The sequence below is a fragment of the Thalassophryne amazonica genome, chromosome 10 (assembly GCF_902500255.1).
Source record: "Thalassophryne amazonica chromosome 10, fThaAma1.1, whole genome shotgun sequence".
NCBI classification, from domain to species: Eukaryota; Metazoa; Chordata; class Actinopteri; order Batrachoidiformes; family Batrachoididae; genus Thalassophryne; species Thalassophryne amazonica.
Genome location: NC_047112.1, coordinates 28,023,416 through 28,040,542, shown reverse-complemented (window position 1 = coordinate 28,040,542; position 17,127 = coordinate 28,023,416). Strand labels below are relative to the sequence as shown.

General features: G+C 39.8%; 1 protein-coding gene across 2 annotated transcripts in view; it reads right to left on the bottom strand.

The window, feature by feature from the left end:
- Nucleotides 1-10,940, bottom strand: part of btf3l4 (basic transcription factor 3-like 4) — a 32,073-nt gene extending 21,133 nt beyond the window's left edge. The window contains exons 1-2 of one of the 2 annotated variants that reach the window (XM_034179645.1): nt 10,895-10,940; nt 7,810-7,871 (exon numbers count right to left, since the gene is read on the bottom strand). In XM_034179645.1, coding sequence (XP_034035536.1) covers nt 7,810-7,871; nt 10,895-10,913 — 81 coding nt within the window. In that variant the 5' untranslated portion in view covers nt 10,914-10,940. Of the gene's footprint in view, nt 1-7,809; nt 7,872-10,869 lie in introns of both variants that reach the window. The other variant, XM_034179644.1, reaches the window with a different exon arrangement.
- Between the last annotated feature and the right edge of the window lie 6,187 nt (nt 10,941-17,127).

Below are 17,127 nucleotides of genomic sequence, written 5' to 3'. Positions count from 1 at the left end.
TCCGAGTGATGAGTGTGTGTCCACTCAGCTGCGCGCATGTTCACAATGGCTGAATGAACCGCGTGTGCATGCATGTGTAGAACAGGTGATCAAAGCAGTGTGAGTGTGTGATCAAAATGTGCGCTCGTATATGTGCCCATAAACGCTGTACCAGCCACTCCAGGCTGGGGGGGGGGATGCACGTGCAGACGCGAGCACAGGAGCTGTCCATCCAGAGAGCGCACAAACAGGTTGACAACAGTCAGTGATCGCCTGCTGTTGTACAGTCCAGTGAAAAATCCCTTTAGGTGTTTGATCAGTATATACCTGCATTGCTAGATTTTATTTGTCCGGCTAGACTCCATAACTGCTGTTGAACTGTGCTGGCAGTACGCCAACCTCCCACATGTGCGCAACATTCAAGTGTAGCCAGTGGACTTTCTCTTTTGACTTTTTTAAACTCTTTTTTGGTTGTCATTTTACTTAATATGCATCTTAATGCAACTGTAGTTGGATTATCATTGTGGGACGGCACTTCACATGGGATTTAATTATACGAGAGATGGATTATGCATTTGTCATCTGATCAACGTTGCCAGCACACAGTGCAGCCGGGTGAAAGGGACTTAACCCTTGAAGCTGTCTGCGCTGTGGAAAGTGAGGTACCGGAGGTGAGCTGCATGTGTATTTATGTCATCATGTGCTGGGCAAACATTTCCACGATACCTGCTACAGACTTAGGAGGTGTACGTGTAATAATACCTGCATTACAGCGGTGACATCCCATTCAGCTGCGTTGTTGCACTGCACCGAGCCTCTGACACGTGCACAGTGCCACATACATGTTATTACATAAACAACATTTGCCTCGCCCTCTCTGGCCGGGGTCCAGTGGAGGTGGACAAACGTGGCACAGCACGTCGGCAGGCTTTGCTGTGACAGATCGATCTCAGAGCTCAATCAACCGCAATCAGATCATTTCAGATGCTGTTTTGATGCCGCCAGAATATGTAAACTGCGGTCAGATGGTTGTCATGGGTGTCCCATCTCGATGGCGCCCAGAGAGTTTTGAACATGTGCATCACACTCGGGGCCGCCGGCTGATTTTGACCAACTGTGTCGACTTCCACAGATGGCTGTCAGAATGTTTTGGAACTGAAATACGCCACTTTTAAGATGTGCGCCAATTCCTAAGTCCGACGCCACTATGCATGATTCTGGCTATGTGTGACGGGGGTGTAAGAGTTAATTTCTTATTTTAAGTGTTCCACGTGCTTATTTCTAGATTCAGCAATCTTATTTCAAGAATCTTTTCAAGTAAATTTATCTTGCTGCATGGACAGATAATTTCACTTGTTTTTACCTTGTTTTTAAACAGCCCTTTTTTTGCAGTGCAAGAATGACACTAACACAAAAAGAAAAGGGAATGCAAGTAGAAATGTAGCTGTCTATTGCTATCATCTTTTTAAAATGATGATTTCTTTTTCTTATGCTGTTTTTCTAAGTCTGTGACTGCAGTAAAATGAGATTCAACTTTGTTGATCTCCAGAAGGAAAATAAATATTTCAACAGCATGAGAGTGTGCATTACGTATATTAAGTACAAATGAGTTAAAAAGTAATATTCTGCATTAACTACAGGAGTATGAAGGGTCAAAGTGATCAAAATTAATTGAAATATTGAATGTGGTAAAAATGAAAGCAGTAAAACTTTAAATGTGAGGAAAATGAAAGCAGTAAAACAATTTATGTGATTAAAAGTGAAAGCAGTAAGTATTGAATGTGGTAAAAAAATCAAAAGGGTAAAACTGGACTTGATAAAAATGGAAGGTGTGAAGGACTGAAGAGTGACGTAAAAAACAACATCTGATTAATATTGCCCCTTTGAAAATTAGAATCGTTAAATTTGGATGCCATTAAAATCACATTATGGTAAATATTAATCTTATAAATATTATGTATTAAAAATATAACATTGACTAATTTAATTCACTGCCTCGATTTTAACACCTCCACTTTACCCACTTCAATTGTATCATTTGCTGTACTCGATTTAATGTTGAATGTTTTCATTCACTGCCCCAATTTTAGCACCTCCACTTTACCCACTTCATCGCGTCAACTGTGTAATTTTGCTCACTTCCGGTAGATCGGAATACAGCAGCAGCCACTGTGCAACAGCGGACATTTGTAGTCCAGAGCCACTGCGCATGTCATGGGCCAACACGTCGGAAGCGTCAAAGGCGTCAAAAATCAGTCTAAAAAGCATTATTTTCAATGAGATGCGTTGCTTTTTAGAGGCGCGTCAGAAGTGTCGTGTCAAAAGCCGAGTTAAAGCGAGGCTTCTGACGGGCGCGCGCATTGCCGCTTGTCGGCAGGCTGACGCGGTCAAAGTTCAACCCAATCCAACTTTTGACGCGCTGAGCTGTGATGTAGCTTCGCGCTGTCCAGTAAGAACGATGCGTCGGGCCAAAACACGGAAGACTAGTGGCAGAAACCACTGATCTGTACAAAACAGAAATGTGTGACAGGACTGCTCATTTATAGAGCAGTTTTCTGAAGAAAAATCCTTGGAAATGTTTTTTTGTTGATGTTACCGCAAAATTTCTGATTACTGTTAAAAAAAAGTTTAGAACACTTGTAATTAAAATAGCTAAATAAATCAATAAATGGTTCTTTAGAAACATTTCATCTGTACATTAAAACCACCTGTTATTTCAGATTAGATAATTTCTTGTTTAACATAAGGAACTTTGGACATTTATTTTTAGACAAATAAAACAACATGGAAATTTGTACTTTTTTTATGTCTGGTATTTATATCTCATTTCAACCAGAAAAACAGACACTGTAAATAAATACAAATGTTTATTATAAATGCAACAGGAAATAATTTAACAATGACTGCAGTGTGATTGTAAAGTAGGATTTCTGTGACATAAACCTCATGATGAATTTTTTTATAGTCATTTGAACTTGTAATTTCGCCAAAATATGTAATTGCCTTTAATGTTATGAGGACAGGGTCATTTCTAAAAATGAATTTGAGCGTAATAAGTGGAGAGCTTCTACTTGTGCAAATGTCTTTTGACTTTGATTCGTGGACATTTTTAATGATCCATTCATTTAGTGTTAAAATATAAAATGAAACAGCTTTTTAAAAAATAATAAAATAGTTGCTGTTGAAAGAGCCTTTTATTTAGAAGCAGGTGATGTTATGCTGAATTCTCGGGACCAGATGAAGGTCTCTTCTGCAGCTTTGAACTCTGGTGGTGTTGCTGAAGAGCAGAGATGTTTTCTTTCAACTGGACTTCAAGGTGTTCAGCTCATCAATGGAAGTTTTTGAAGTGCATCCCCTTACCAAAAAATAGTACTGATAAGTATATAAAAAGTAAACTGGAAGTATACTTGAAACATACTTGCATGTACTACTTTTTAGTAAGGGTCTGTATTTAGGTTGTCTGCACAGCAAATGTTCCTGATTGGGACAAATAAAAATATTTATTTAAATATAAAGAAACACTAAACAGTTATATATATATATATATATATATATATATATATATATATATATATATATATATATATATATATATATATATATATAAAGAAAAAAAATGGAAAAAACAATGGGGGGAAAAAAAAAAAAAAAAAAAAACGCCCGAAAAAAAAAAAGAAAGTTATTTAAAGTTGAACTTTTGTGGTCTCCAAAAAAAGCTGTAGCTTTATTTGGTAAAAATAAAAAAGACTGAACCATTTACAAATTAAAGCGTTCACTCAGATCAACTGTGCTAAAAGGCTAAGCTAATGTTAGCCGATCATTCACATAAACCTTCACAGCAGTGCAGTAAACATCACGTTTTATTTTTAGATTATTCTCACCTCGATAAAGCTGCAGAACTAAACTCCATTGGGCAAACTGGGCCTTCGCATATATCCAAAAAGTGGGAGATTTAGGCCTGAGTGGGTCTGCACCAGGCCCCCGGCTGCCTGCCCAGGGATGATGCCTGAAGGCTGGCTTCTCCGTGCGGGTCGGCCCACTGTCGCGGTTCGATCGATATCCCACCAAGTCATCAGTCCTCCCTCGGTCGGCGTCACTCCGAAAAGTAGCTGAAAAAAAGCTTCTCCCAGACATGCGCAGTGGCTCTGGACTACAAATGTCTGCTGTCGCACAGTGGCTGCTGCCGTATTCCGATCTACCAGAAGTGAGCAAAATTACACGGTCAATGATACAAGGGTGATTCTTTAACTACGGGCACTATTGGCCTTGTAAATGTAATTTCCACCACACCATTGCCTTACAATATAAAGCACCTTGGGGCAAGTGTTTGTTGTGATTTGGCGCTGTATACATGTGCTTTGATGTCACTGTTTATCTCCATAGAAACTACCCAAACAATCTTTCATACAAACTGTTTAAAGGGACATTATCAATTAATCAATCCATTTTTTTTTATATAGCGCCAAATCACAACAAACAGTTGCCCCAAGGCGCTTTATATTGTAAGGCAAGGCCATACAATAATTATGTAAAACCCCTACGGTCAAAACGACCCCCTGTGAGCAAGCACTTGGCTACAGTGGGAAGGAAAAACTCCCTTTTAACAGGAAGAAACCTCCAGCAGAACCAGGCTCAGGGAGGGGCAGTCTTCTGCTGGGACTGGTTGGGGCTGAGGGAGAGAACCAGGAAAAAGACATGCTGTGGAGGGGAGCAGAGATCGATCACTAATGATTAAATGCAGAGTGGTGCATACAGAGCAAAAAGAGAAAGAAACAGTGCATCATGGGAACCCCCCAGCAGTCTACGTCTATAGCAGCATAACTAAGGGATGGTTCAGGGTCACCTGATCCAGCCCTAACTATAAGCTTTAGCAAAAAGGAAAGTTTTAAGCCTAATCTTAAAAGTAGAGAGGGTGTCTGTCTCCCTGATCTGAATTGGGAGCTGGTTCCACAGGAGAGGAGCCTGAAAGCTGAACATTACAGTGTTGTGGTGGAAATGACGGCAATAGTGTGGGACAACTACATTTTGTTTAAAAAAATCACAACAGTTGTATGACATTGAATACCCCAATTATGTTTTGATTATTTTACTGATATTTTATTCAGAGATATTTTAAAACATTAGAAAAAAACGTTTGTTTACCATTCATTTTTATCATTGAAGATCAAAAGTCTGGGTGTGGGACAAGCACAAAACGGCAATATTTGCATATAATGATGCTGAAAAAAGGTGAAAAAGTCATCATAGACTACTAGAACAAATTTCTTAACACACTTTCATTGTAAAGATAACTATAAAAGTGTGAAATTTCCCCTTTTTTCTGTTTTTCATACAATATGATCAAAGGACATAATAAGTGCCCGTAGTCTAAGAATCACCCACAATTGAAGTGGGTAAAGTGGAGGAGCTAAAATCGAGGCAGTGAATTAAATTAGCCAATGTTATATTTTTAAGACATAATATTTATAAGATTAATATTTACCATAATGTGATTTTAATGGCATCCAAATTTAACGATTCTAATTTTCAAAGGGGCAATATTAATCAGATGTTTTTTACGTCACTCATTTTCATATTCAGTACTTCACACCTTCCATTTTTATCAAGTCCAGTTTTACCCTTTTGATTTTTTACCAAATTCAAAGTTTTACTGCTTTCATTTTTACCACAATCTATGTTTAACTGCGTTGATATTTACCACATTCAATATTTCAATTAGGCAGCATGGTGGATTAGTGGTTAGCACTGTTGCCTCACAGCGAGAAGATCGTGGGTTCAATTCCTGTGGCCTTTCTGTGTGGAGTTTGCATGTTCTCCCCGTGTTTGCATGGGTTTCCTCCAGGTGCTCCGGTTTCCTCCCACATCCAAAGACATGCGGGTTACGTGGATTGGAATCTTTAAATTGTCCGTAGGTGTGTGTGTGGGTGTGTCTGTGTTTGTTTGTCTGTTTGTGGCCCAGCGACAGACTGGCATCCTGTCCTGGGTGTACCCCACCTCGTGCTCTATTTTCTGCTGGGATAGGCTCCAGCTCCCTGCGACCCTTAATTGGACTAAGCGGTAGAAGATGAATGAATATTTCAATTAATTTTGATCACTTTGACCCTTCATACAGGAGCGGTAACAGGATGCTACTACAAGTAGATATACGATATTCAGTAGATATACGATCAGTGAAAACAGTATTGTTTACAGATACTTATCTGTAATATTTGAGCTCTTAATAGTGCATGTAACATTTCAAGTGTTTCTTTTCATGACTTATTTTCCCACCAGATGTGAGTAACATGAGGCGTTAGGTGGACTTCTGATTAATGATCCTCATAGCAAAAGCGCTCTGAAGTTTCACTGAAAGACTTGTTTTACCGTCACTAAGCCCCAAAATAATCCACTATCATTTTAGAGAGGCATAGATGGGGCATGATTCTGGGATGCCACAAATGACTTTTGACCCTCCACAGACACTGTGGGCCATTAATGTGATGTCTGGGAAAGAAGATACCAGACACAGACATCTCTATTACCATTTACTCTAACAGTATATCTGAATGTGTGATTCAATACAGTGAAAAATTAAAAATCTTACTGTCAGTCTTTATCCTTTGAGTTGTATTTGAGAGGTGACCAGAAATGTCTTTATTCATCTGTGTAATATTGCAGTGGTTAGATCGATCCTGCCTATGGCTGATGCAGAGACACAGATGCATGCATTTGCATCTTCCAGAAGTGATTACTGCAATGTTTTGTTTTCAGGCTTATTGCATAACTGTACTCTTCAAAATATCCAGGATACAGATGCTTGACTTCTGGCTAGAGAAGGAAATTAGATCAAATTTCTCAGGTGTTGTCTGGTCTTCACTGGGTCCCTGTTCATGTGAGGACAGATTTCATGGTTTTGCTGCTAACACATAAAACACAGAATGGTGCACGGGCCTTAGCTCACGGGAACTGGGTGAGCCTTACATGCGCCGACACGTGCTCCGCAGTCTCAGGATACTGGCTCATTGTGCACTTTTAGGGTAAAGAAGTCAACAAGAAGTTGAGCCTTTGCTTTAATCTGCCTGTCAAAATGACATGAACAAATCTGGTGGACACATTCAAATCCAGACTAAAACATATGTCTTTGATCACAGTTATAATGACTACATGCTGAGATGGATTTGATCATTTGTCTTGTCTGCTCCATTGCTTTGTTTGCATTTTATATCAAGATTGTGAGCACTTGGTAATGAGGAGACATTTTGGCATCAATACTGTGGATTTTATTTGTTGTGCACGTCTCATGTTCTGCTTCAACCTTGCGGATGTCGCAAAGGATTTTGTAAGAACAGGGTGTCACAAGCACAGTCTTGTGCTTGTGACACCCTGTTCTTTGAGGGCCCAGGCAGGCTTAAAACACTGATATCATTGGTGCTTTCGCCCCTGGTGGTATGAAGCTGTATAGCCACAGAATCTCCACACAGGTACAAATCACTGCACACATTTGTGGATCTTCCGCGGCAGAAGTGTAGCAAAAGTCACATGTAAGAACACATCCAATCGAGTGGCCCGATTTTCTGAGACACACGGTTACACACACACACAGATTTTTTTTTATACATTTGTGGATGTGGTAACACACACAGATCGAAATACACAATTGCAAATACTTTTGCTACAATAATGGCCCCATACGTATAGCTTTAAAGTGACAATTTTAATAAATGGTGTTAAGACTATTATAATAACAACAACAACAACACCACTAATAATAAAAATTGTAGGAAAGAAAAACAATAAACCTGTTATGTGAAAACAAATTATTGACATTACAGGTTCGTATGCACAAATTACCTTTCCTCCTATCCGGACCTGCGCTTGAAGTTTTGCAAGTTTTTCTTGATTCATGTTCTCTCCTACAAAATAATAATAATAATGAAAAAAAATCCAACCAAACAAACATAAATAATGTCAAACAACCATCATGTGGCCTGGGAAACCGTGTGTGTATACACACACACATTATATATATATATATATATATATATATATATATATATATATATATATACACACATACATACATACATACATACATACGAGGTCTGTTATAAAAGTATCTGACCTTTTTATTTTTTTCAAAAACCATATGGATTTGAATCACGTGTGATTGCATCAGCCAAGCTTGAACCTTCGTGCGCATGTGTGAGTTTTTTCACGCCTGTCGGTTGCGTCATTCGCCTGTGAGCAGGCTTTGTGTGAGCACTGGTCCACCCCTCTCGTCCTTTTTTTATTGCAAATAAATGTCTGAACGATTTGGAGCTTTGCTGCATCAATTTTTTTCCAGAAACTGTGAGAGACCTCCAGGTGGACACCGTTCGGAAAATTAATATGGCTTTCACGGACGATTTTATGGGGATTACACAGATTAAGGAGTGATCCAGATGGTTTAAAGACCGCCCACAACTGCTGAGAACGCGCTGCGCTCCGATCACCGATCGACAGGCTCAAACCCCGCTGAAACAACCAGATCATTTCCAACGTGAAGGCTTTGTTGATCCGGGACGTCGTCTGACTTTCACAAAAAGGCAGAAGGCATGGATATCAGCACTTTTTAGGCAGATTCCACTGTTACAGGAGTTTTTTTCATGGAAAGAAAAGCGGAGGGACGCGCCACGGAGCCGTTCATTACGCGGCACAAAACCACCTCCATGTTGGTCTCACAGGACGGCTTTCAGGTGGATTTCAGACAGCTGTCGGTTGCTTTTCAGTCGTGTGATTATCCGAGAAATTGAGCATGAGCTGGACATGCCCCAACATGTCCTGTGAGGCTTCATCACGGCGTTGCTATGCGCCATGCAGCTCCACCGCGACGTGCGGAATTCTGCTCCTCTTTCCATGACAAAAACTCCTGTAACAGTGGAATGTGCCGTTCATTTCTGAACTGGACGCTGTCTTGATCCGGTATGTCGTCTGACTAGCACAGGAATTGTGAAAAGACGTGGACATCAGCACTTTTTCAGCACATTGAGACAGACGTGCAGAGGAGTTCCGCGCATCGCGGTGGAGCCGCATGGCGCAAAGCAACGCCGTGATGAAGCCTCACAGGACATGTTGGGGCATGTCCAGCTCATGCTCAATTTCTCGGATAATCACACGACTGAAAAGCAACCGCCAGCCATCTGAAATCCACATGAAAGCCGTCCTGTGAGACCAACACGGAGGTGGTTTTGTGCCGCGTAATGAACGGCTCCGTGGCGCATCCCTCCGCTTTTCTTTCCATGAAAAAAACTCCTGTAACAGTGGAATGTGCCGAAAAAGTGCTGATATCCACGCCTTCTGCCTTTGTGTGAAAGTCAGACGCGGTCCCGGATCAACAAAGCCTTCACGTTGGAAATGATCTGGTTGTTTCAGCGGGGTTTGAGCCTGTCGATCGGCGCTCAGAGCACGGCAGTTGTGGGCGGTCTTTAAACCGTCTGGATCACTCCTTAATTTGTGTAATCCCCATAAAATCTTCCCTGAAAGCCATATTAATTTTCCGAACGGTGTCCACCTGGAGGTCTCTCAGTTTCTGGAAAAAAATTGATGCAGCAAAGCTCCAAATCGTTCAGACATTTATTCGCAATAAAAAAAGGACGAGAGGGGTGGACCAGTGCTCACACAAAGCCTGCTCACAGGCGAATGACGCAACCGACAGGCGTGAAAAAACTCACGCATGCGTACGAAGGTTCAAGCTTGGCTGATGCAATCACACGTGATTCAAATCCATATGGTTGTTGAAAAAAATAAAAAGGTCGGATACTTTTATAACAGACCTTGTATACGTGGTATGTAAAGGTTTGGGCACCCCTGATCATTTCCATAATTTTCCTTTACATGGTAGGTGTCAATTGAACAATTATACAGGGGCCCATTTCTAAAAATGCTCCAATCATATTGAAAACTATAGCACATTATTCTTCTGAACAGAAATATTACAAAAAGGTATAGTCTGGACTATCTATGACTAAATGTTATGGAGTTGTGGGGTAAAAACAGCAAGAATGGTGACAAAGGTCAATTTCAGTTTGTACAGGGGTCAAAGTTAAAATTGTTTCAATTTTGGTAAAAGGTTATGCAAATTATTGGTTAATGGGGTTTTAAAAAGGAATAGTTTGCACCATGTGTCATGCTTAGTTATCATGTTACGGGGTAACATATGTTACATGTCATAGAACCCAATGGATGTCAACACTGTTTGACCTTTACTTTGCAAACCAAACATTCAACACTGTCAAAATTATTTTGACAAAAAACAAATACATTTGTTAATCCTATTAATTGAACCAATAATGTACATTGCTTTTTTTGTTTGTTTCTTTACCAAAATTGAAGCAACTTTAACTTTTGACCCTTGTACAAACTGAAATTGAGTTTTGTCACCATTGTTACTGTTTTTACCACATAACATTTAGTCACACATAAATGCGGTATATGTTGCAATAGGATTGGAGCATTTTTAAATTTTGACCCATAGGTGGCCTATTGAAAATTAAAGTGGCTATTATAAATTAAAGTTTTGTTGTGTGTTTTTAAAGAGTAATGTCTAAGAAGTATTTGTGCTGAATTTGGTGCTGTTTCAGTTATCTGCTGCATTATTGCCAAGAGCACAGACCAAATAATTACGAGGACGAAAACCATCCAGAAAAGTACAAACTTCAAACCTGAAACAGACGTTTATTACGGGAAAAACAACAAAAAAGAAACATGTCAGACGAGCTACACTTTGGTTTGAACCACTCAACAAACACAGAACATTACAGCTAAAAATACAGCGTGTCAATGCGCCACACTCAACGACACGTTACAACACTAACAACATAAACCACAGCCACGACAAATATCAGACAAATAAACATTTATAACATGTCAAACCTGAAAAACATCCACAGTCACGTACCATATGGCTTCTTCTTCATCTATCGAGCTTTTTGGCGGTGTGCAAACCGACATGTTGCATTACCGCCACCTACTGTCGGGGTGTATATACTACATTTAATGAGGAAATGGAGAGCAAAGGGAGGTGGTGGAAAAAGAAAAGGTGAGGGAATTACACTGTGCTGTATTCTGTTGAATAACCCTGATCCCTTAAAATATGCAAATACATGCCTCCAAACTGGTGGTGTAAGTGTAGAAAAATAAAGTAATCCCTCAAGTGTTAAAGTGGTCTGTCTGTCCCAGTGTTCTGACATTGTCTAACAGAATTATTCTTTTGTCTGTTGTATGCTTGGCATTCAGCAGGCTCCTTCTGCTGCATCTCAAACATTTCCGATGTTGAGAGCAGGATTTAAACGTGTATAACCTATTCGTGACCGTGTCCTGTCTCCTTGATACAACCTGTCACTGAATTTGATGTAAAAACTGACCCTAGATTCCCTGCCCCATTGTTTTTGCTATGCTTTGTTCATATCTGTCTATCTATCTATCTATCAATCGTGAATAAGGTAATAAAGTATTAATTAGGGAATAAGACCCTTGTGTATGTTGATTTGCGGACGTTAATGCTGGATTATGATCGTAAATTGAGTTTTACCGTTAACGTGTTAGCGGAGCCGGTAAAATGGATATTTGCGACATTCTAATCCAATTCAGTCATTTGCACGGTTTATTTTTCTGTAAGTAATTGGGACGGCGAAGCTTACCGTAGCAACAACGTCTTCAGCGTCGCTCCACTAGTTTCTCTTGCTCTTAGCTTGACAGCGCCATTATTGACATCTGCATAGCAACACGGTGGGCGCGGAGTAATACATCAAATATGAAACGGATGAGTATTTTGCCACCGTCAACGCGATATTTTATGGTCAGAAATCTCACACGATTAACCAATCAGATTTGCGGAACAAATGTAATTTGGATTACAATTATATTCACTACACTGCAAACGTTTAGATGTTTAGCAGAGGGTCGACAGTAACCTACCCCCCCCTCCCATACACACACACACACACACACACACTTTCACTGTAGTAAAATAAAAAAAAACTGATACAACTACAAAATACATATTTTTTTTCCTATTTCATAAAAGAAATTAATAAATTTTAATGTTTAATTTTATTTTTGCAGGGAGACTCCAGTTACTGTAATAAGTTAATAATTAAAGGGTTGTAAAATACAGATTTTCTTGGAAATTACAGGAGACCATCAAACACAAATTTGGCATTTTTAGAAGTGAAAAATTGCCACATATTATAACATACATTTATTTAGAAATAAATAAATACAGTAGGTTGTTGTTCTATTTACAGGTTTTAGGTCATAAAAACCTGCTGTAAGATGTTGAACCTATGTGTAAGAAGAAAAAGATGTTTGGCATTGCAGTACTTTAAAATGCAGTGTTGTAACTACAGTGACTACGGGAAAAGTTCACAGATAGAAGAAAATGTTTGGTGGAAGGAGAAAAAAAGAGACCAAGAGATACATTTAACACACAGGTTGCTCTGCAAATGTTGCATGTATTTAATTTTATTCATTTATTTCCTTTTTGTTAAAAATGTGACATGATGAAAAAGCATTGGTGCAGAGCGTCATTGCATTAAGACGACATGATTGGACAGTCCACTGAGACACACTGTTGACTAACAATAACAAAAAAAACTTTTTGTAGCATTTACAAATGCAACAGTGGCTTTGGCATTTGTTAATCTTCCAGAACAAGTCATGCAGTTAATTAGTATTTAACACCAGTGACCTTAGAACAGTGCCTGAACAACATAATATTTACACGAGAATGTCTCCACAGGTTGGATGCAAACTGATGAGGCATATTACACCAAACATATTTGACATTATTCTGCTGCATTTGTGTTCTGTTCAATCTCCAAAGTGCATTTTCCTGAAAATGATTGCGCTCAAATCAGACATTCTGGAGAATCAAACTCTTACATAAGCAGCAGTTGTGCAATAATAGATTATGATGTAAAAATGTAACTATGTAGAAAAATGTGATGCAACAAAAAGTCATTTCAGTTATTTAAATATAGTTTCGCCCAGAATGTTATGAAAACAATTTGACAGGCCAGTAATATACAGCGGAGTATTTATTCTGTAGATTGCACAATTTGTTGCCATAGAGGGCAGAAATATATATGTTGTTAGGAAGTTGGTACAGGTGGCCACGGTGGAAGTTGTTAGGAAGTCGGTACAAATCTTACAGGTTTTCCACTTGCCTTAGAGTGAAACTGAAATTCCAGCAGCATCATTTGCAGTAAAATCAAAATTATTGAGAAAGATAGACCTATGATGACAATTCTGCATATTTTCTGAGTAACATGAACATTTTTCAACTTTCTGCCCAGAATTTTAAGAAATTTTAAGAAATTTAACGTCATGGCTCACAACAATGCTTCTGACCCAGGCTGACAACATTCAACGTAAAGGGTAACATGAATGATAAATGATTATAGTCTTTTAAAGGGGTAATACCAGTGGCGGATTCAGGATTTGTCTGGAGGGGGCAATGTGATGCAATATGTTCAAAGCCAGCTGCTTCCGCAGGGCTAGCAGAGGGTCCTGACGCATTTCTCCCAAAAAGTGTGATAAATAACTTCAGGCTATTGTGGAGGAGTGCACCAGCACGAAAGAAAATGTGTCTGAATCAGCAAAACTCTGACGCGTAGTTGCATTGATGCAACCAAATGAATATTTTGTGGGTTTGGGAACTTGTTGGTGTATTTTTTTTCCAATCAAATAGTATTTTGTTGTCAAAAACAGACTAATTAGTCTGTTGTCAAGAATTGGTTAGAAACAATAAGAATAAAATAAAGTTTCACATATGTCTATTTATAACATGCCTCCTCCCAATTTACAAAGTGGTTACCACACAACACCAGTACATGTTCTATTATTCATACATTCATTTTCTATACCCACTTATTCCAATTTGGGGGGGGGGCAAGGAGGGCTGGAGCCTATCATGGAGTTATTGAGTGACAGGTGGGGTACCCACGAGACAAGCCACTAGTCTGTCACCAGGCTGACATACAAGCACATTCACACGCTCATTCAAATCTGTGAATTTAGAGTTACTAATGCCCTAACCTACATGCCTCTGGAAGTGACAGTAAGCTGGAGCACCTGGAAAGAGCCCACATAAACATGGGAAGAACATCCAAACCCCACACAGAAAGGCCCAGGTTGGAAGCCAACCTCAGATCTCCTCACTGTGAGGCAGTAGTGCTAACCAGGAAGTCACCACGCTGTCCGTATTCTATCATGACTGAACATATTATTAAAAGCCAGAAAATGGGAACTTGCCAAATTATTCCTTGATCAAAGTTGTCCTCTACCCCTTGCCCCTTAGTACCCCTTATGCTTATGGTTTTACATAGAAGTGCTCCAATTCCATTTCAGATAAATTAAATAAAATGTATTTATGTACTGTCAAATTACAACATAAATCACCCCAAGGTGCTTCACAAGGGTAAGGTCTATTCTTACCTACCAACCCCCCCCCGAACAAGCACATAGGCAACAGTGGTAAGGAAAGACTCCCTCTGGTGTATTTTGACGAAGAAACCTCAAGCAGACCAGACAAAGAGGAGGGACCCGCTGCTTAGGCCATTCTAACAGTAACAGAGATAAAAATAAGGTACAAGAAAGAATGATCAAACATGCAAAACAGGAACAAAACAAAAGTCAGATAATAGGTCACTATAATTGTCCATGTCATCCTCCAGGATGAAAAAAAAAAATTATGGGTTGACCCTTGTTTCATCCTCAAACAAGGGTTCAATAAACTGGATCAGCTTTATCCATCATCAACAAACCCAGTGATAGTGCCACAAACAGAAAGAGAGCACAGATGGAATTACTAAACACCAATTCCTAGCAGTAAACCAATGGAATAGCAGACCGGATACTAATGTGGTCACACCAGCTTCACTAACAAGACCCAGAACTGAGATATTATGAGGCTGAGACCTGCTCCACTGTTAGAAACAAAATTAAGAAGGAGAGGCTGACCTGGTAGAGCTTTCTGGTGCAATGTGGTGTTCAAACCCCACCGTGGCCATGGCCACAAAGATATGTCATCCAATCAATAACTAGCATTGCTGGCAAGATACGGTAGTTGACCGGGTAGTCACAGATCCTGCTTAAATGCACCTGTGAACAAGGGAGGATGTCAAAAATGGTGGGGAAATGTGGAACAAGGTGAAGTCCAGATTGAAAAGATGTTCCTGTCAGTGGGGTTAGGGGAATAACCCCACTGACAGGGTCCACTAACTAGGTCAACAGTGGTTGACCTAGTCTCAACTACGGGTGATCTGGTATTCAAACCCCACTGTGGCCACAAAGATATATCGTTGGGTCATAATGTGAACATAAAAATAGATGAGTGGATGTGGATTCAAAGGACTGAAGAATCAGACTGTTTTATCTCAGCAGACAGACAAACTGCTCCACAGAACAGGTGCATGTAAGAGAAAGATCTGTGACCTGCTGACTTCTTTTGAACCTTAGGAACACACAGCAATCCTGACTTCTGAAAATGCGGAACAGGGGCCGGTACATAAGGTTTAATTAGATTTAATAATAATAATTAGGTTTAATTAGGTAAAATACATCTATCAACTGTTTCAGAAAACCATAACAGGTCGGTTTAACATAAAAAAGGTAAATATTACTCACAGACATATGCTCTTTAGGGTTTTAGCAGGGAAGAATTAAGAAAAGTGAAATAAAACAAAAAACCAACGAAGCAGCAGATTGAAGATTGAAGCACTGCTTCATTGGTTCAAGGTTCAAAGCAAGAAATGGTCAATTATACAGACCTGCTGCAGGGTCTGTAATCAGTATGGAGAAATGATCATTTTCATGACAAACACCCCCCAAAACAATGGCCATTCTGAAGGACCAATAAGGGAATCGTTCAGCAAAAATGCTATTGATGTCGATGGGTCAAATCATTTCTTAAGTATACCCGAAAAGAACCTGTTCCTGACACGCAACCCTAACAGCAACACGTTTTTTTTTTTATTCTTTTTTTTTTTTATTATTATAATAAAACTCACATTAAAGACTCATGATTATCTTAGTTAAACACCTAAATACATATTTTGGTTGCTTGTCCACTCCAACACCCGCAAACGCTTGTTTACACTGACAACGAAATCTCGGCCTCCCCTGCGAGAACATGATTACGCGCGAGATTTGACACTGTAAAGGCGTCTATAGACAGAACAGGTCGCATCGTCGCAATATCCCCCTGAGACCCAGCCCATTCATTTATGTCCTCTGTAGTGGACAAAAACAGTTAAAACGAAAGATTCTCAGATATCAGGCTGGATGGTCTGGAACTGCAGGACACAAATGCACGACTCAAACAAACAGCTCTGGTTTTTAGATGGTTTTACTGTACAAGATACTGTAGAAGAGTAGGCAGTCCAGGAAAAGCAGCAGTACAAAAAACATCAGGCAATCAGGTGTGGTCAAAGCAACAGGCTGGAGGTCAGGTACACACAAAGTGGCAGGCAGGACAACGGAACGCAGGAACAGAGCTGGATTGAGGGCACAAGGCACGACAAACTGGCGAGAGACAAACACACCCAGTGAGCTTAAATAACCGCAGGTGGTAATCAGCAAATCAGGAACAGGTGTGCATGGAAAGCACCAGAATAAGGGGTGGCCAGAGAGAGAGAGAGAGAGAGAGAGAGAAACACCCATCACCAAGATCAAAGGGAGAGAGACAAGAGAAACAAAGACTGGCAGACCCAAGCAGAAAAAACCCAGCAAGAGAAGAAGCCAACCAAACCCAATGAAATGCAAAAATAACTAACAGCACAAAAGAACAAAATAACACAGAACCCCGAGCAAAACTCAAACCGTGACATCAGAAGGATATTACAGAGGTGACAGACAGCAGTCTCTGTGACCACTGATCATGATCATGTATGTAATAATTTCCGAGAAATTGACAAAAATCTCTTAAAATGTCCTATCTTACAATGTTTAAGACATCTTTTAAAAATTCTGGGTCCACCCCCCGAATCAGATCCTCTCGAAATGTTGTTTCCTCCTGGGCCCATACCCCACCTTTCCACCAACTTTCAAGAAAATCGGTTTAGTAGATTTTGTGCAATCCTACTAAGAATCAGACAGACATACAGCACTGAAAACATTGCCTCGTCTCTA